The following is a 20,232-nucleotide window of genomic DNA, read 5'->3' on the forward strand; positions in this document are numbered from 1 at the left end:
ATACATTAGCATAACCACTACCACAGTCTAGATCTAGATTTCTTTTGTACAGAAAAGTTCCCTTGTGACTGTTATAGTCAATTCGCTGCCCTGGAAGCCACTGGTTTGCTTTCTGACACTTTAGTTTTGCTTTTTCTATAATTTCATACAAATTGAATCATACAGATGGCGTCTTTTGTGTCTGAATCCTTCCAGTTAGCTTAGTGCTATTGAAATTCATCTTTATTGTTGTGTATATTGGTAGTTTGTTCCTTTTTATTGCTGAGTAGAATTACATTGAATGGTTATATCCACTTACCACTTGATGGATATTGAGTTGTTTCCAGTTTGGGCCTATTACAAATAATGCTGCTAGGAACATTTGAGTAGGAGTCTTTTTCTGGACATATATTTTCATTTCTCTTGAGTAAATAACTAATAATAAAATTGCTAAGTCATATGTTAAGTGTATGTTTAACTTTATAAGAAATTGCCAAACTGTTTTCCACAGTGGCTATACTATTTTTGCGTTCCTATCAACAATGTAGGGGAGAGAGAGCCCCAGTGAACAGCACATCCCAGCCAGTATGGGTGTCTTTCATCATTTTAATTTTAGCCATTCCAGTGGGTGTGTAATGATAGTTCATTGTGGTTTTACTTTGCATTTGCCTGTTCACTAATGATGTTGATTATCTTTTAATGTACTGTTTGCCATCCTTATATCTTATTTGGTGGAGTATCTGTTCAGATTTCTTGCCCATTTTTTTAAAAAAAATTCTTCCTGAGTAGTTCGAGTTCTGTATATGCTGTGAATACAGGTGCTTTATCAAATACTTATTTTTCAAGAAATTCTCTGTGTGTAGTTACCCTTTTTATTTTATTAACAGTGCCTTTTGATGAAGTTCAGTTCAATTGTTTCTCTTTCATAGGTTGTGCTTTCTGTGTGTCCTATTTAAGACATCTTTGCCTAACCCAAAATCACTAAGGTGGTCTCCTATGCTTTCTCATGAAAGTTTTGTAGTTTTAGCCTTTATAGATAAAACTATGTTGAGTTAATTTTTGTATATGGTAAGGGTCAAGATACATATTTTTTTCTGTATGGATAGCTAGTAGTTCTAGCACCATTTGTTGAAGAAAATTAATCTTTTCCCATTGGATTACCTTGGCACCTTTACTGAAAATAAATTGACTACAAATGTGTGGGTCTGTTTCTGGACTGTCCTGTTCTGTTCATCAGTATGGCTGGCTCAGGCTAATATCACACTCTCTTGTGCGCTGTAGCTTTCAGGTAAGTCTTGAAATCTGGTAGGGTGTCTTCAGACTTTATTCTTTTCTTCAAAATGATTTTGGATAGTCTACATCCTCTGTCCATATAAATTGTAGAATCAGTTTGTCAGTTTCTACAAAAAAGCCTGATGGAATTTTGATTGACACTGTGTTGAATCTATTGATCAATTTTGGAAAAATTGCTCTAGTAATACTGAGTTTTTGATCCATGAACATGGTATATTTCTCTATTTATATAGGTCAGTAATTTTTCTCCACAGTGTTTTATGGTTGTTAGTGTTAAAGTCTTACATGTATTTTCTTAAATTTATCCCTAAGGGTTTCATACTTTTTCATTCTATTGTAAATGGTATTTTTAAATTTCACTTTGCAATTTTTTATTAACATACAGAAATACATTACAGTTTTGTATTTTATGCAGCTCGTATTATGCAGTCTTGCTAAACTAATTTATTAATTCTAATATATCTTTTTTAGGTTCTCTGGGACTTTTCTACCTAGACAATCTTGTTGTCTACAAATATACTTTTACTTCTCCATTTCCAATCTGTACGCCTTTATTTATTTTTCTCGCCTTACTGAACTGGCCAGGACCCCTAGTGCAATGTTGAGTAGAAGTGGCGAAACAGACATTCTTGCCTTGTTGATAAATTATGAAGTTAAATGTAGAAATCCGTTAAATGCTCATTATCAGATTGAGGACAGTGGTGTTTTTATTCCTGGTTACTGAGATGCTTTTTCTTCATCTGTTGAGATGATCATATAGTTTTTAATCCCTTATTCTGTTCATATGGTGAATTATATTCATTTTCAAATATTAAACTCTCTTGACACTTGGTCATGTAATTTTATCCTTTTTATACATTGCTTGATTCTATTTCTTAGTGTTTTGTTAAGGATTATTGTGCCTATTGTGAGTGATATTGGCTCCTAGTTTTCTTTTTATAAAAATTTGTGGATATACTGCTATTCGCCTCTGTCATGTATATCTTATGTGTACAATTCGGTGTCCTCACTTTTCCTAATGTTATCATGGTAGTCACAGACTCTTTCTATACCATCCTTCCCCTTACCCACATCAGCGTGTGGCCCCCAACTAGCCCAACTAGTGTTATTTTCTTATAATGTTTTTGTCTGGTATCAGGATAATGCTGGCTCTAAAAAATGAGTGGGAGCTGTTCTTTCCTCTTCTATTTCTGAAAGAGTTTGTATTGAATTGGCATTATTTCTTCTTAAATGTTTAGTAGAATTCACCAGTAATGTCATCTGGGCATGGAGTTTTAACCACAGCTTTAGTTCCTTTAACAGATACAGATCTGCTCAGGTCTATTTCTTTTTTAATGATCTTTGGTAATTTGTATGTTTTAAGGAGTTTGTGCCTTTCATCTAAGTTATCAAATTTATTGGCATAAAGTTGTTTATAATAGTCCCTTAATGCTTTTAATGTCTGCAGGATCTATAGTTATGTTCCTTCTCTTGTTCTTGATAGTAATTCTTTTTCCTGACCAGTTAAGCTGTATGTTTATCATTAATTTCATTGACTTGTCAAAGAACCATTGTTTAGGAGCACCAGTGCCACAGTGGTTATAGCATGTGGTACTTACACAGAGAACCAGCTTTTGAGTTTATTGTTTTTTTCCTTTGTATTTTATTTATTTTTGTTGTAATCTTTATTACTACCTTTCTTCTGCTTATGTTCAGTTTTATTTGCTCTTCCTTTTCTTATTTCTTAAGATGGAAGCTTTGATCATTGATTTGAGGCCTTTTTTCATCTCTAATATAAACATTTAATGCTATTTTATCTCTGAACACTGCTTTACCTGAATCTCTGAAATTTTAGTATGTTGTGTTTTTATTTTCATTCAGGACAAACTATTGTCTAATTTCTCTTTTGTTACCTTCTTTGACCCATGAGTTATATAGAAATATGTTGTCTTAATTTCCTAATATTTAGGGATTTTTTCCAGATATTTTTCTTTTCTTGATTTCTAGTTAAATCCCATTGCAGCCAGAGAATGGTCTTTGTATGTTTTAATTTATTGAGGCTTGTGTAATGGCTCAGAATTTGGTCTCTCTTGGTGAATTTTTTTGTGTGTCCTTGGAAAGAAGGTATGTTCTGCTGTTGAGTACTGTAAATTTAAATTAGGTCACATTGATTGTTATCTTAGTTTCCTACTGCTGTTATAACAAAAATACTGCAAGTGAGAACCTCTAAAGAACAAAATTTATTTTCTCACAGTTCAAGACTCTACAAGTCTGAATTCAGGACACCAGCTATAGGAGAAGGCTCTTTGTCTGTTGACTCTGGGGAAAGACCCTTGTCTCTTTCAGCTTTTGTGGCCCCAGTATTCCTCAGTTCTTTGGTCTGTTTTTCCCCTCGTTTGTGCTTGCTTCTGTGTCTAATCTGCTTTTATATATATGTTTAGGACACATCCTGCAGAGATACAGCCTTATTAACATGACAAAGAAAAACCCTATTTCCACATAGGCTTACATCCACAGGTATAGGGGGATGAAATTTAATTCATAATAGTTGACAATGTTGATCTGCCTTAACTTATATCTTAACTGATTTCCCATTTATTTGATTGGCATATGAATTAAAAAAAAAAAAAAAAGCAACATCCAACTACAGTGAAACCTGTGAGAGCCGGACCTCAACAGGACAGCCTTGTTTTTTCGGTGTCTCATAAGTTTTCTGCCTTTGACAGGGTCCATTCTTACCTCTCTCTCATCACTTGTTTTAGTGGGAAATACTTGAGTTTTCCTTTTCTGACCGGTTTCCCTTTTACACAAGTTCCAGCTTTTGCATGTTTTATTCCATGTGCTGGTTACAAGAGACCCACTTGAAATATAAAGACACTGATAAGTTGAAAGTAAAAGAAGGTGGAAAATATGCACACAGTAATCCACACAAAGCTAGAATGTTGTTGTTGTTTTTGTTGTTATGTGTCGTCGAGTCGGCCCCGACTCATAGCGACCCCTCCTTGGGTTTCCGAGGCAGTATCACTACGGAAGTAGGATTGCCCAACCTTCCTTCCGAGGAATGGCTGGTGAGTTTGAACCGCCAGCCTTCTGGTTAGCAGTCAAATGCCTTAGGCACTATGCTACCAGAGCTCCCAAAGCTAGAATAGCTACCCTGATATCAGACAAAGTCCATTTCAAAGGAAAGTACATTTCTCTAGTCCATAGAACCATGGCTGGTCTGTGGTAGACAGTTCATAAGACTTGTTTATTAAATGAATGAATAAATACTGGAAAAAAAAGGGAAAGTACATTTCATAATAAAAGGATCAATTCATCAAGAGGACAGAAGACTCCTAAGTGTGTAAGCACTAATAAAAGAACTTCACAGTTATAGCTGGACATTTGAACAGCTCTCTCTTTGTAGTTATTAAATAGCTGATGGTCCTTTTCAATGAATTTGTAGTAGAACTATCTACTCTGTTATGTGTAGCTTTCTCTAGCGTATCTTGATGCTTGGGTTTAGATAAGAAGCAAGTCAATAATTTGCTTTATCAGAGTTGACATTTTGGTAGTTGTGAAAAGTTAGAGGAAAAAAGAAGTCTGAGGTATTGGAAAGAATGTTATCAAATGCTGACAATGTGAACTCTAAGCTGAATGATGAGGGAATTCAAGAAAAGCTAAGGTCCTGGGAGGTAGAAATTTGTAGTTGAAACAGTGAATGAGCAAATGAGAAATTGAGGCTGGGATGCTAGTAATTGTGGAAGTGGAGCAGTTGTCGGTGGTGCTAAGACCTTAAGAGAAAGCTAGATGGATAGAGAAGGAGATTCTGGGAAGATCAAGGACTGAAAGGCTGTCCTCAGGAGGAGACTTACTGGTAAGGAAGACTACCAGCTGGCTGCCAGTCTTGGGAGAATGAGAGCCACTTTGGCCAGTCAGTGCCTGACAGGTGCTTTCTAATCAGTGGTTGTTGTTGATTCTTCATAGGAAGCAGTGACAGCAGTATATACTTTGCTAGTAGTGATTACTGTTCTGAAATCTCCCAAAATGGACAGACATCTCAGGATGCACAGGAGAAAGAAACATCTCCCTGTTCTGCCCAAGAGTCCATCTGGCGAATGATAGAACAGACACCTGAGTGCATTCTAATGACATATCAGGTACCTGAGAGGTAAGGAGGCGCTTTAGAAGACTCATCTTTATGCAGAACTCTTTACAGATTCTTAAGTGATTTATAATGCAAAATGATTTTTTTTAATACATCTTATTGAAATCTTAATTTATGTACAATGAAATACACAAAACTAAAGTAACATGGGTCAGTGCAATGCAAAATGATTTTTAAATGTTTTATGCATACACTTAGAAAATATATTTTAAAATTTGTTTATTTGGAGTCAAATGAAGAACGATATTTTTACAATAAGGATTATAATGATAGTACCACAATGTTAAGATCAAGACTAAGCAAGCATGTTACGTGTCGTGAGACAGGAAAACAAACAAAGACAGTCCTCTGCAAGATGGGTCACAAGATGGGTTATTCGACTCTAGGTTAGTTGATTTGTTTTTCCTCACTCTAAAGGAATAGAAGAGCTGAGGGGAACTGTTTCTTCTATATACCTCATTAAAACACTATTCAGGTCTTTTCTACCAAGAAATAAAGATCAAACTTTACCAACTTGACAAATAAATGATTCAGTTTTGTTTCTTTTTTAATGTCTGTGTTATATATTTACATATATAAGGTATATTATTTATAAATGAAAAAGACTTGTGCTGTCCTTAGATGACAGCATAAGATCCCTGTACCTTGTCCAGGACTGTTAAGGTTTGTTTGTTGGTTGGTTTGTTTTCAGAGTTAAAGAAGTTGTATTAAAAGAAGACCTAGAAAAGCTGGAGAGTATGAGACAGGGGCAACCCCAGTTTTCCCGTGGACAGAGGGAGGAGCTGGCCAAGGTGCATTCTTGGATTCAGAACCAGACCATCCCTCAAGAAATAGCCATCCAAGTAAGCACTGCAGTAAGGGTTCCCATATACTGATGTATTTTTGTGCCAGCTACTGTTTTAGGCACTTAATAAGCCTTGCACAACCCCTCTGATAATTTTATCCTCGCAGTTACCTTGGTGGTAGGTGTTATCCCTTATTTACAGAGAAGCAACAAAGTAAACAACATTAAAGTTTAGTAACATTAAACAATTTGCGTAAGGTCCCACTGTTCATTGGGTTTTGAATACAGGTCTTTTTGACTTTTTCTGTTACTGGTTGGCATGCATATTTGAAAAGACTTAAAACACAAGATTTACACCAGAGTAGTGTTTACACCTTGCAGGAGCTTCCATGGGACCAAGTGGTCATTTGCTATTATGAGGTCTTCTCAATGAGATTGTCTGTGAATGGGCCTGAACGGTGATGCTTTGATGGACCAGTGGTCCAGACAGACAGTTGTGGTAGCAACTGTAATGATGATCTTATTTCTACACATATCAAGATGGAGGATGAGGCACAACATTAAAAATCAAAATGAGAGAATAAAATTAGGAGTTCAAAAAGTGTGATATCAAGACTTAGGAAGTAAACAAGTCATTGGAGTCTACTACACCCCCATTTTTAAAGAAAAGAAGGAATTCTTGCCATTTCAGAATGGCAACATGTGGTCTTGTCAAAAAGCAGGAGCTAGGATGGTCACTATAAATGTCTTCATTTTTAAAATGTTTTTCCTGTTTTTGAGTAAAAGAGTATATGGGGAATGAGCCCCCAAAAGTATGTCAGTAATTGCTGTCATTTACCATCCAGTAACCAATAAACCAAAAATCCAGCCCACTGACATCAAGTGGATTCTGACTCTTAGCAACCTTGTAAGACAAGAGTAGAACTGCCCCATAGAGTTTCCTAGGCTATAAATCTTTATGAAAACAGACTGCCTCATCTCTTCTGCAGAGCGGCTGGTGAGTTCAGACCTTTCAGTTAAGCAGCCAGATGCTCTAACCACTGTGCTACCAGAGCTCCTCCGATCATAAATAATGAACTGTAGTGGATGTGCTTATCTGTGAACCAAATCAGTGGTGGAAGTAGAAATATGTTGCTTGGTCAGTATTTCACTGGTTTTAAAACTCTTTGGATGACACTAACATCAAATAACCTGCCTGCTTTTACTCTTTTCTGAAGGGCTGTGTTACCTGTGAAAACAAAGACTCAGTTGGTGAAGCTTCAGAATGCTGTGACTAGGGTCCAGCTGAAGATAACAGTTGAGTGACTATGAAGACATGCCTTCACACCCTTCCCAGGACATACTGGACACTTGGACCTATGTGTGTCACTTTAAACCCTTGACTCTTTAAACGACCATGAAGTTATCATTGAATGTTAAGGTTTTTTCTTCTCTATTTTTTAATAGACACCATTTTCCTGACACAGAATTGCACCTAGAATCTTTTACTTCTCTTTGTTCCTGATGCGTTAAGCTGTCAATTAAACTTTTTTTTCTAGTTTAGCTGTCTTCTAGAGAGATTGGATGGCCTCTAACGAGGTATGTACAGAGCAAAACTTTATTTCAAGTGTCATCCAAAATAAATCATGATTAGAAGTACAGCTAGAATGAGCCCAAAGCTTCAGCCTCATTTATTTTGTGTTCTATTGTTACATAAACAGTTTTTCCCTGTGAGAGCCCTTGAAGAAATCCCACCCATGGGCTAGATAGTTTTCATAGTGGTTTCCGTAAGTTTAGTTCATTCATTTAGGTTTTGCACAGTTTGGTGCTTTCCTTGAATATTAAGGCAACACTCCAGTTTTCTCTTCCCACACAGCACAAGTCACTTTAATATTCACCAATACGCAAATATATTGCTCATTAGTATAGCTGGGAATACCTAGATTTTAGGCAGATGTCTTACCCTTTGATTTCCTACCTTCTGCTGAAAGTCTCATCTTAAAAAACTGAGGAGCACTTACCCTTTGAGTTTAAATTAATATTTGCGTGCCTAACGTTAAAATACCTTGTCTCAACAAATGATATTCCTTTCTCCTTTTCAGTGTTTTTGTTTGTAAATTGATGATTGTAACAAGTTTCAAAAGTTATGTAAAAGTAGGCATTGTTCTTACGTGCTTATGTTTTTACATGCTCAGTCCTACCAAAACCAACTAACATTACCTTTCTTTCCAACTATTTTACACACAAGAGTTGTCTCATCGAGGGCTGACTGACGGGCTTCCTGTCTGCCCAGTAAGCAAGGATGAGTGCTGTGAAGGGCCTGCATGGTGAGAAGGCCATCAAGGCACCTTAAGAGCTTTTGACCCTAGCCTGCAAGTCTACATCTTCCATGGTCACGTGGTCAGTTCTTTCTATGCCCTTTTTGTTATCTATCAAGAAGTGAGTGTGATTATTTCCTTGATAAGTTAGCTCTTTACTGGTGCTCTTCAGAGAAGCCTGGAATTCCTTCTCAAACTTAGAACAGTATACGAAAGGCACACTGGTCTGATCAGAAGACAAAAATGGAAGGAAATGGAGGTTGCAGCAACCTTTTATCTTTTATATAACATGTAAGAAACTGATTTTGTTTTCTTTTTTTTTTTTTAATTATTATTACTTTTTTAGGAAAATGCTTCTTTGTCCTTAGAAGTTTTATAGCTTTATGTAAATGCATCCTGATAATGATGGGGAGAATGGACCTTTGTATCCAGGATGACTGCTGGACTCTGATCCCCCATCCCTGGAGCTCAGGCCTCCTTTTAAAGTAGCATTTTCCTGGATGATAATTTTATCTTAAAAGTTTCCAACCATTTTCAAATGCTGCCTTTTGACATTTCTTGGAATTTTCTAATATTAAGCAGTCCCATGCAAATATCCTTGTTTTGTGATTACAGGATGCTCGTATTCTATGCTCTCTTCATAGTTCAATGATTTCTGAAGCATTGTCATGTTGGTCAAGTTGTGTGGGTTTTTTCTGATCTTGGTGAAAAATCAGATTTTAAAAATTCAACCAGCCTGGATATTGTCTGTCAGTACATTGTGACTTTTTTATGCTAATGTTGTTGTTGTTGTTGTTGTTGTTTGCTGTCGAGTCGGCCCCGACTCATAGCGACCCCTCCTTGGGTTTCCGAGGCAGTATCACTACGGAAGTAGGATTGCCCACTAATACAGTTTTTTATTTGTATGAATCAGAAATAGCACATGCAGCTGCCAGAGGCTCGCCTGCACTCATGTGTGCATATTGTAAACCTCTGTTCTCCAGTCTTCCTAGCCTTTCCTGTCCGTTGTTTCTGGAGACTCGTTTCATCTAAATGTGCTCGTTTCTTTGCCTTAGCACACGTTAGGGAATATACATTACACTAGGTTTGACTTGAAGCTGGTGCTTGTTGTAGGCAGACCTGTGAAGGCATTTACACACTCTCACCTTTGGACAAGCAGGTTAGAGCTAGGATCCCTGCGGTGTTACTGCTGCTGGGAAAGAAGGGCGGGAACAGGGAGGGCAGCAGTGGCGGCTCCACCCCCACGGGGGCCTCACCCCGGTTCTCCTTCGTTGTTCATCTTTAACTTTTATATTCATGATCACAGAAATTGATAATAAAAAATGTACATTAGAGCCTTCAGTGTTTACAGAAATGTTACCCAGAAAGCTGTAATTTCTTCAGTAGGTAGTCAGGGTTTATGAAAAATTGTTCTATGAATGAGGTAGTTTTACAGTTAAGTGAAACTTCCGTATAATTCCCAAGGAAAATTTAATCCAAATTGAAATTTTGTTCAACTGAATTTATAAATAACTGTGTGAATTTACTTGTTTTTCATCATTGTTAATATTTTAATTGGGTATCTTTTTTAAGGAAAAAACAGTAAATAAACTGTGTACATGTTAAGCTTGAGAAATTTTCTTTCACTTTGGCACCAACCCTGTGCCCTGAATGTGTACTTTATAACACTTAGAAATATCTATTACGATATTAAAGGAGTTCTGCTGGCACAGACGGTTAACAGCTTGGCTGCCAACTGAAAAGCTGGCGGTTTGAGCCTCCCCAATGGCTCCCTGGGAGAAAGACCTGCCAGTCTGCTTCTGTAAAGACTGTAGCCAAGAAAGCTCCATGGGACGGTCAAATGGGGTTGCTGTGAGTCAGAATCGGCTTAATGGCACCTGAAAACACCAACATGAGATGTTAAAAGGTCCTCCTATTCAATTACTAGTGGTCTTTTCAGCAACACTCTTTGTTGTCAGTTGTGTCTAAGCACCTACTGTGTATAAGACTCGGGCATTTTCAGATTCATTTGTCTTATTTAAGCCTCACTTCAGCACTCTGAAGAAGGTGTGTGGGTCCTGAATATATGTACATATTTTAATGTTTATGAATTTTAATACTAAATTTCTAAAATTTAGTTGGCAAAATTACTCTTACAGATACTGTAGGGTGAAGGTGTGTTTCACGAAGTCTGATTGCAAATGGTGGCATCAAGATGTAGAAATTAAAATTTGGAACAAGATCCTGAAGCCAGTGGGGCTTTTAAAATTTTACACTTTCAAGTCATTTGCACCACTCTGTTACAAAACAACTAGTAACCACAGCAAGAAGAGCTCAGTATTTATTGAGTGTTTACTACTCAGAAAGGAGCTCTGGTGGCATAGTGGATAAGGCACTTAACCAGAAGGTCAGTGGTTCAAATCCCCCAGCCACCCTGCAGAAGGAAGATGGGGCTGTCTACTTCCATAAAGATTTATAGCCTTGGAAGCCCAATGGGGGTCCTTATGAATTGGAATGGGTACCGTTCCAAATGCTCCTCAAGATATCTCAGTTAATGTGTACACCCACCTAGTGAAATAAGCATTGTTATTATCCATGTTACAGAGAAAGAAAATGGACAGAGGCCAAGGGAGCTGAGTCACCTGGTCAAGGACTCACAGCTGGCGTGTGTTGGGAGTAGGGATGCAAACCTGGTGATCTGACTTCAGAACCCCTACCCTTAAGAACAGTTGCCTCATATCACTCACTACAACATGTGAGGGGTTTTAGAATTACACTATAGTGGATACCTCTTTCCAGCTCTTTCTGGCATCATAAACATAAAATAGTCTTGTGTTCTGTTTTAGACAGCTCGTACTAGTTTAATGTCGGGAGCTCTGGTGGCGTAGTGCCTAAGGCTCTTGACTGTTAACCAGAAGGCTTCATACCCACCAGCCACTCCTTGGAAGGAAGGTTGGGCAATCTACTTCCATAGTGATAACTGCCTCGGAAACTCAAGGAGGGGTCGCTATGAGTGGGGCCGACCCGACGGCACATAACAACAACAGTTTAATGTCAACATTAGGAGAGGTTCCACAGCATTATCATAGCTAGACTTCATGCCCACATGTTTGAGATTACACATCCATTCTGTGAGCTTAAAACATTTTTCTCTGTAAATTTGTGCTTGGTGTCTTAAATAAGGAAAGCCTGTACTCTCTAAGAGACTTGTGGTGTTTGTTAACAAGACCACTACAGACTTGACATCGCTCTGACAGAGCCCAAGTTGGGAGGCTCAGATTTCTCGTCATTAAAAATTTAACTCCACTGTACGCATGGTTGTATGCTGGGAGCGACACACAGCTCTGAGGAGCTCACAGTATTTATTCCGTATGTTTACAAACCGATTTGTGTAGATGCACTAATAGAAAACAAATTAATACACACACACACACATATATTTGTTCTTTTTTTAAATTGATAAACCAGTCTATTTCTTCCATTCCACAGTCTTAAATCCCTGCTCAGCTTTCTTCTCTCCTCTTCCTCTCTTTCTGTCTATTCTCTCTCTTAAACAGGTGAAAAAAAGGAATTTTTTTTTCCCCTAGCATAAGTGGCTGTGATTGAACAAGTGTCAGTGTTAAAGAATTAAAGTTATCCGGGGTTCAGCTAAGAGAGAGGGGGTCTGAACATGTGAGCCCTCTGGCAGGAGGACTTGCTTCTGTTTGTTCATCAGCCTTACTCTTAATCCTTTCTTTTTCTATTACCTGAGGATTAATTGAAGGAAAGTAGAACTGTTGATTTTCGGGATAGAAATAAAATAACCACTCACATGGTATTTGCAAAACATAGAAGATTTATTTTCTAAATAATGATGAACAGGATATGATTTGCCTAGTTTTTCTTTTATGCTGTTTTTAAATCAAGCATTTTTAACTTCTTAAGATGAATGTTTCTAGTGAACTAACAGGAACTCATTTCATTTCACACACAGTATTTCCAGAAGCATTCAGAGGGCGTCCCTTGTTTGTTATACTGTTTCCTGGTTCTGGCCAAAAGGTGACTCAGTAAAACCTGGGGGTCCCGTCCAGAGAAAGCCTGAAACCAAAACAAAAACGAGATAAGTTCATGAATGAAGAGTCCTACACGAGAAAGGAATCATAAGACGTAACCAGTTGCTGTCCATGAGTTGATGCCAACTCATGGCAAGCCCATGTGTGTCAGTAGAACTGTGTTCCATAGGGTTTTCAGTGGCTGATTTTTTGGAAGTCGATTGCCAGGCCTTTTCTTCCAAGGTGCGTCTGATGAATTTGAATGGCTTGTAAAAACTAGTATACCCACAAGACCTTTTAGGTTTTTTTGTTTTTTGAGGGTTGATAATGGTCAAATACAAGTTTTTCTTTAAGCATTTAAAGTCCTTCATTAATTAAACAAGGATACCTGGTGGCAACAGTGATTAAGTGCTTGGCTGCTGAGAGGTTAATAACCCACCAGCCACTCCACAGGAAAAAGGTGTCAAACCAAACTAAATACACTGCTGTTGAGTCGGATCTGACTCATAGTGGCCCCTCCTTTCCAGCAGTAGCGTATGCCTAAGGCACTTGACTGCTGATCAGAAGGCTGGTGGTTCAAACCCACCAACCACTCCTCAGATGGAAGGTTGGGCATTCTACTTCTGTAGTGAAACCCAAGGCGGCGTTGCTATGAGTCGGGTCCAACTCAATGGCAAAATAAACAACAACATCACCTGTGGAAGTAAATAGCCCAATCTTCCTTCCCAGGAGTGGCTGGTGGGTAGCAGTCTGCATTTATAGTCTAGGAATCATAATGGTGCAGTTCTCCTCTGTCCTATAGGGTTGCTATTAGTTGGAATCAATGGGTTATTAATTGTACAGAAATACCTGGGTGATGCAAATGGTTAGTTCAGTGGCTGCTAAATGAAAGGTTGGAGATCCAGGTCCACCAACGGGGACCTTGGAGGAAAGGTCTGGTGGTCTGCTTCCAAAGCTCAGCCAGTGAAGCCCGGGTGAGCATGGTCCTGCTCTGACCCACGTGGGCTTGCCAGGTGTCAGGGTCAACAGCAGCTATTAGGTTTTGAGGGCTTTTTTTTTTATTCATTCTATGCCATTTCAAGCTTTTTGATTTCATCATTCATTGTTCCCCATTACAGTTTTTCCACTACATCCCAAGTGATTTTCTTGATATTCTGTTCCCTGCTGCACATATGGTATCTCATTGTTGACAGCGTGCCCTTCTCCCATTTGTGTGTCCTGTTGCAGTGCTTTCCTAACTTTCATGTGTGTGTGAACCACCAGGGGATCTTGGTAAAATGCAGAGTTTGATGCAGAAGGTCCTAGATGGGGTCTGAGAGTCTGCTTTCTCACACGCTTTCCAGCAGTACCAATGCTGCTGGTCAGGGGGACAGATGAATAATGAAACAGCACAAATGGGGTACAAACGTGAAAACAGAGGTCTCCTCTAATTTTTTATTCTCTTACAGCTTGTTATAATGATTTACACAAGATAAGCACTGGGTAAACTGCTGCTTGATTGAGATTTTACATGAATCAAAATTTGGAAAAATTAATGCCTTGAAATAACACAGATTGACCCATTATTTTAAGGTATGATTTCCACCAAGCACATGCCTCCAGTTCATGCCAAGAATACTCCTGCCAAGAACACTCTTTAGTTCGTGGATTTAGAATCAGTCCTTTTAAATCAGGTATAGAATGTTCAACTTTTTTAACCTAATTTTCATGAACTGAGTCACTTACATTTCTCACACTTCCTCTTGAGTTGATAGTGCTGGTGCTGGTGGTAGGGCCTGGAAAACAAAATTTTTAAAGCTGATTCATCATCCAGTTTATTGTTTGTATTTTATGTTGGTCTCATTTAAAACATACAAAGTGGAATATTACTAAATTATGTCTAGGGTCTGGTCTTCCTTTTTTTCACACTCTAGTTATATTGATTTTCATGTGGGTAGGCATCCTTGTTCTTCTCTATGGAATTCATAAAAGGTGCAACATCTTTCTCATTCAGTTAGCACTTCAGTAGTTTATCAAAAATATTTTATAACAGATGAATGCTTTTCCATTAAAATGCTGTTTTGTTTCAGAAGCCTCTGAGCATTTGCATCCGTGTTTGGAAGAATGCAGTCACGGAGAAAATAGTACCAGCTGACACTGTATTCACTACTTTCTGTGTGACTCTGCTGAGCGTTTTACTTGCATTTTCTCATTTACTCTTCACAGTAACCCTCTGAGGTAGGTGCTTTTTATCATTCCTGTTTACTGATCAAGAAACTGAAGTATAGAAAGATTATTTACTTCAGACATTAGTGAGAAACCAGGATTTAAAACTGTACTCTTTAGAAACTGGGATAATAATCACCCCCAAAATAAAAATCCTTACAGGAAAAAAAAATGCTGAGATGCCAGGTAAAGCAGGACATTCACAAGAATCGCTGAGAAAAGAAAGAAGACAGTTGCAGAGGGAGCCGTTAATCCAGGAGGGGAGAGCTGGATAATTAATTTATATAGTTCATCTTTATCTTCCAAGATAGGGTTTTACCTCATCTGTTGTTGTTATGTGCCATCGAGTCGGCCCTGACTCATAGCGACCCCTCCTTGAGTTTCCAAGGCAGTATCACTACAGAAGTAGATTGCCCGACCTTGTTTCCAAGGAGTGGCTGGTGGGTTTGAACCACCAACCTTCTGGTTAGCAGTCAAGTGCCTTAGGCACTATGCTACCAGATGGAAATAAGGAGTTCTGGTGGTGTAGTGGTTAAGGCACTTGACTGCTAACCAAAAGGTGAGTGGTTTGAACCAACCAGCTGCTCCAAGGAAGAAAGATGAGGCAGTCTGTTCCATAAAGATTTATAGCCATGGAAACCAGATGGGTGTCACTGTGAGTTGGAATTGACTCAGGGGCAGTGAGTTTGGTTTTTCAGCTTAGTAGATGGGAATAGAGGGTAAATTGAACAACAATAAAATCAGACAACCTACAAACCCAGGAATCAACTTACCTGCTTTCTGAAGATCATGAGTATTCTCTGCACTCAGCGTTTCTGGCGACATCTGTAGAGGGGAGGCTCTCTCCAGCGCATCCAAACTAAAGCTTGCATCTTCATCAGCTGCTACACGGAGTAATGACATACTAGTGACCCACCCCATTCTTCAAGTCGGTATTTCTGGTCCCTGTTGTCTTTGGGGGTGGGGTACTGAGCACTGTGGCAATACTAGATAAACTTCAAATGCTAAATTCATGATTTGTCAGTGCAATTTCAGCAGCAGGTGGGAATGTGACAGGCCAGTGTACAAGCCAGTGAAATAGGAAGTTGGGAGAATGGAGCTTTATTGCCTATGAGGCCTCGCCAAGCCACATAACTGCCGTGACTACGGGGGCAGCCTGCGCCACAGCTTCTCTATAACCGTTTCCACTTGACAACTCTGATCCTTCCTCATTTTACTGACTGCTGCCTGTTGCCTTTTGCTCTTAGATATTTGGGTGGTGAAATTGGAGTGAGAGCATGCATAAAGGAGCGGTTTTCTGAAAGATAAGATTGTTTATGTTCTTCCTGTAAAATAAATGGGGTGGTATCACATCTTACTGAACTTTAAGATAAAATATTACTATTATACTCAGAAAAGCATATTAAAATCATCTTTAAGGGACTTAGTAATACTTTCAGTGTGCAGTTTAGCTACATGGCATAAATGGCATATGTAAGCATGTGTAAGGTTTTTGATAAACATGTATAAAGTGTATGTTAAGTATTTGTAAGATGTATGTTAAACATGTATAAAGTATGTTAAATGCATGTATGGTATATGGTAAGTATGTGAAGTATCTGGTAATTGCATGTAACCCATTGCCATTGAGTTGATTCCAACTCATAGAGACCATAGGACAGCCCCATAGCTAGAAACCATACGGTTTCCAAGGCTGTAAATCTTTACAGAAGCAGACTGCCACATCTTTCCAACCACTGATCTTTTGATCAGCAGCTGAGAGGTTAACCATTGCACCACCAGGGCTCCTTAAGTGCATGCAAGGTATATGGTATATTTCAGGCGTATGGTAAGTGTGGACTTGGCACCATGATAGGTCTCTTGGACAGTTACTATGTTAGGGTTAGATGGGTTACTCTGTTAAGAGTTAGGATGTTAGGCCACATTGCAATACTAGCATGCCACAGACTTATAAAACTTAGCTACAATCTTGACTGAAAGACAGTGGGCAAACCATTATAAAGGCATCTAAGTACACTCACAGTATTTCTGAAGAATGTTAATGAAAATCTATAAAATTTGACCATATATGAATGTTATGTCATGAAGAATCATTTATGGAGAAATAAATAAATGAGAGAAGAATTTTGGCAAAAATTCTAAGGTAAGCTGCCACCTGTGTTAGAATTTGAGTGAGATAGCCACATCATCTAAGCTTCTTTTATTTAATCATAATGACATGCAAGTTTTTAAAGATGGCAGGAATATCCAAATATTCACTCTTGATTTCCTCTTGTGCTTTTCACTGTTCCTTTTTAAATAGCAGAGATTCTGTAAAGTTAATGCTTGTTTTTGGCCATTAATTTAGCTGCCAGTTATGAGCTCAGTGACTTTGGAAGTTGATTGATGAGTGGGAATGATGAACAGTGCTTAAAATGACTAGAAAGCCTGCCTGGGAGAAGTTGTTCAAGACTAGAAATGATTAAATCAATGGCTTACAAGAGTTTTTCTCTCTTTACTTCAAAAAGAAGTCTAAAATTAAAGATAAGATAAAACCCCAGTTAAGTTTTTTTTTATTTTTCATGAAACCTGATGCCCAAACACCAACTTGTTCATTTCTTAAACTAAATTTAAGAGATAATGGCAAAATAAGTGTCAACTTGGCTGATAAACTTTTTGAAAAATCCAGTTTAGACTTGGACTAAATGACACATGTATCAAAAAGAAAAGATCAGTGTGCTTGGAAATCTGTGACATCCCTAGCTCTAGCTTTTCACTTTTTACTACATATTTTGTTTCATATACCATATCAGCTGGTTGCTCATTATCTTAAAATAAATATATTGTTAATCTACAGTAGGAACAACTAACTGATCCTACACTTAATCAGTTCATTTTAAATAAACAGTAAAAGTAATGCTATTTAAATCTAGTACAGTTTTTAAAAAACACTTTTAAAAGTGGACCAAAACAAAAATTTGAATTATAGAGATGACATAAAATAACCAGTTATCCTCTTGCTTTTACATGTTAGTAGGAAAAACACTGCACCCATTACTGAATCTCAAATGTGCAGTGAGGATCCTGTAATAACTCTTTCCATAGCTGGAATTATAAATATACTAAGACTCTTTTAGGCAAGAATCTCCATTCATTTTTTTTTCTTGTTGCAAAAATATGCGTAACACAATACTTGCCACTTAAGAATCCCCATTCTTATCTCTTACCCTGGAAGTCACCCTTGAAGATTCTTTTGAGACTAACCTGAAGGAAAAAAGTCATCTTACCTGAGTGCCCAGGGGACACCTCCCTGGAGTCAGTGACAGGAAGAGATAAGAGAGGATTTAAGAATCCTATGAAAAGCAAGCAGGACGAGACTAGCTTATACATGGCTGATGCAAGATGTAAGTCTTCCCCCTTGGCTTCTGTTGTCCAGAACTTCCAACTCGCTCCTTCTCATTCTGAGCTCACCGATTATATATTATCCTGTGACCTCATAAATATCATCTCCCTCAAAAAAAAAAATAAAATTTATTGGCTATGGAGGCTAAAAGGCAATCACTTTGCATTGATGTAATTTTTTCAAGGTAACAATTCACAGACAATAAATTTACTGTCTTGTTGCCTGGAGTACAAAGTTGGTATTACATAAAGAACAGTTTATAAATCTGGCATAAAGAGTAACTTCCAGCCATAAATCATGAGTTAAAGGAAGGGTCGGACATTCGTTGAAGTGGCCGAGGCAGTGAGACATGGATTTATGAGGCTTCACAGAATGGAAGTGGACTGTGACATGAAATGTATTGGGTTTTCTTTCTTTTTAATCTGTCATGAGGTGAATGGATGAGTTGGCATGTTGTGTTTGGGACTGCCATGCCAGAATTATTACAGTCTGGGGATTAAAACTTAAAACCAGTAATTTACTTTAAAATAGTGAAGAATACTTTATAATAGTGAAGTTCCAATGCATAGCACATATTCAGGCAGGCTCTGTGCATACACTTGACCTCAGGTAAATCTACAGTCACATGAGTCTTCTGAGGAAAGCAATAGTGCTAGCTGCCATCAAGTCAGCCCCTACTCATGGTGACGCCACGCACAATGGAACAAAATGCTGCACAGTCCTGCACCAGCCCTAGGATCAGTTGCAGACCAGACCATCATGATCTGTAGGGTTTTCACTGGCAGGTTTTCAGCAGTAGATCGCCAGGCCTTTCTTCCTAGTTTGTCATAGTTGGGAAGTGCTGCTGAAACACACTCAGGATCTCAGCAGCACGCAGGCCTCCACTGACAGGTGGTAGACATGCGTGAGCTGTATCGGCTGGGAATCAAACCCAGGTCTCCTGCGTAGAAGGTGAGAATTCTACCCCTGACCCACCAGCGCCTCATGAGAAAAGCAATAGCTTTCCTTGAAGTTGTAGATTATTCGTCTTGGAGGGGTGAAGAACCATTGCGTAGAAAACTTACTGTTAAATATTTCCAGAATTTGACTACTACTCACCACCTCCATTCTACCTGGCCTTTGTCAAGCTTGGATTATTGCAGTTGTCTCCTAAGGAGTGTCTTTGAGTCCATATTTTGCCCCACTGTAATCTAGTCTCCACACAGCAAAGTGATGCTTTCAGAACATAGATCATGTCAGTTCTTTGCTCAAGATCCTCTCTTGGTCTAAACTTGAAAGTTAAAACTATAAGATAGTTAAGAAAAATAAAAACAAAGCAATACAACTAGGTCTCTCATACACTGGATGGGAATGTAAAACATGCAACGTCTCTGGAAAACATTTGGAAACTTTCTTATAAATCTAAGCATACACTTAGCATGCACCCCAGAAATCCTAGTCCTGGGTATCTGCACAAGTGAAGTGAAAACGTGGCCACACAAAGACTCGTCACAAATGCTCAGAGTGGATTTATTTATAATGGTGAAAAACTGGAAACAACCCAGATGTCCAATAAGAGGTGAATGGATAAATCTATTGTGTATCAGAATTTAAAGGGACAGACTACTGATACAACATGGGTGAATCTCAAAAACTTTATGTTGAGAAAAATAAGGCAGACCCAGAAGAGTATGACCGCATGGAATTCTAGAATAGGCAAAATTAATTTCTTCCAACAAAAAACAGTTCAGTGGATGCCTGGGGCCTGTGATAGGAGGTGGAGGGAACTTTTGAATGTAATAAGAGTGTTCTAGATCTTAATGGTAGCATAGTGCCTAAGGCACTTGACTGCTAACCAGAAGGCTGGTGGTTCAAAGCCACTCCTCGGAAGGAAGATTGGGCAATCTACTTCTGTAGTGATACTGCCTCAGAAACCCAAGGAGGGGTCGCTATGAGTCAGGTCCAACTTGATGGTAAACAACAACAACAAAAGATCTTAATGGTGGGAGTGGTGGCATGAATGTATGTATTGGTCAAAATTAAGCAAACTGTACATTAAAAACAGGTACGTTTTATTGTGTTGAAATTATATCTGAGTGAAATTGATTTTACTCCCACTTCCTTTCCGACCTCTTCTAATTCTCCTCTCCCCTTTCACTCCACTCTGAACCACTTGC

The 20,232-nt window shown here is 38.4% G+C and overlaps 2 protein-coding genes across 2 annotated transcripts in view; one reads left to right on the forward strand and one right to left on the reverse strand.

Moving 5' to 3' along the window:
* Nucleotides 1-7,459, forward strand: part of PER3 (period circadian regulator 3) — a 91,356-nt gene extending 83,897 nt beyond the window's left edge. Inside the window, exons 17-20 of the mRNA XM_042781180.1 lie at nucleotides 4,029-4,045; nucleotides 5,218-5,401; nucleotides 6,090-6,240; nucleotides 7,400-7,459. Coding sequence (XP_042637114.1) covers nucleotides 4,029-4,045; nucleotides 5,218-5,401; nucleotides 6,090-6,240; nucleotides 7,400-7,459 — 412 coding nt within the window. The remainder of the gene's footprint in view (nucleotides 1-4,028; nucleotides 4,046-5,217; nucleotides 5,402-6,089; nucleotides 6,241-7,399) is intronic.
* A 4,962-nt stretch (nucleotides 7,460-12,421) lies between these two features.
* On the reverse strand, nucleotides 12,422-18,063 carry UTS2 (urotensin 2). Its single transcript, XM_007942654.1, has 4 exons — nucleotides 17,961-18,063; nucleotides 15,468-15,578; nucleotides 14,216-14,264; nucleotides 12,422-12,542 (listed from the first exon to the last, which is right to left on the reverse strand). The coding sequence occupies exons 1-4, from the start codon at nucleotides 18,061-18,063 to the stop codon at nucleotides 12,422-12,424; spliced, it is 384 nt and encodes a 127-aa protein (XP_007940845.1).
* Between the last annotated feature and the right edge of the window lie 2,169 nt (nucleotides 18,064-20,232).

Source organism: Orycteropus afer, unplaced genomic scaffold (genome assembly GCF_000298275.1).
Source record: "Orycteropus afer afer isolate SDZICR_OR568_19922 unplaced genomic scaffold, OryAfe1.0 scaffold00094, whole genome shotgun sequence".
Classification (NCBI taxonomy): Eukaryota; Metazoa; Chordata; class Mammalia; order Tubulidentata; family Orycteropodidae; genus Orycteropus; species Orycteropus afer.

Bases quoted from the DNA above. Each gene is read 5' to 3' on its own strand.
- UTS2 (XM_007942654.1), bottom strand. From the start codon at position 18,063: ATGTATAAGCTAGTCTCGTCCTGCTTGCTTTTCATAGGATTCTTAAAT. The intron at 15,579-17,960 runs GTAAGATGACTT...TACTCCGTGTAG, and splicing joins GGTGTCCCCTGGGCACTCAG to CAGCTGATGAAGATGCAAGC. The intron at 12,543-14,215 runs TGTAAGTGACTC...GTTTTTGTTTTG, and splicing joins TCAAGAGGAAGTGTGAGAAA to GTTTCAGGCTTTCTCTGGAC.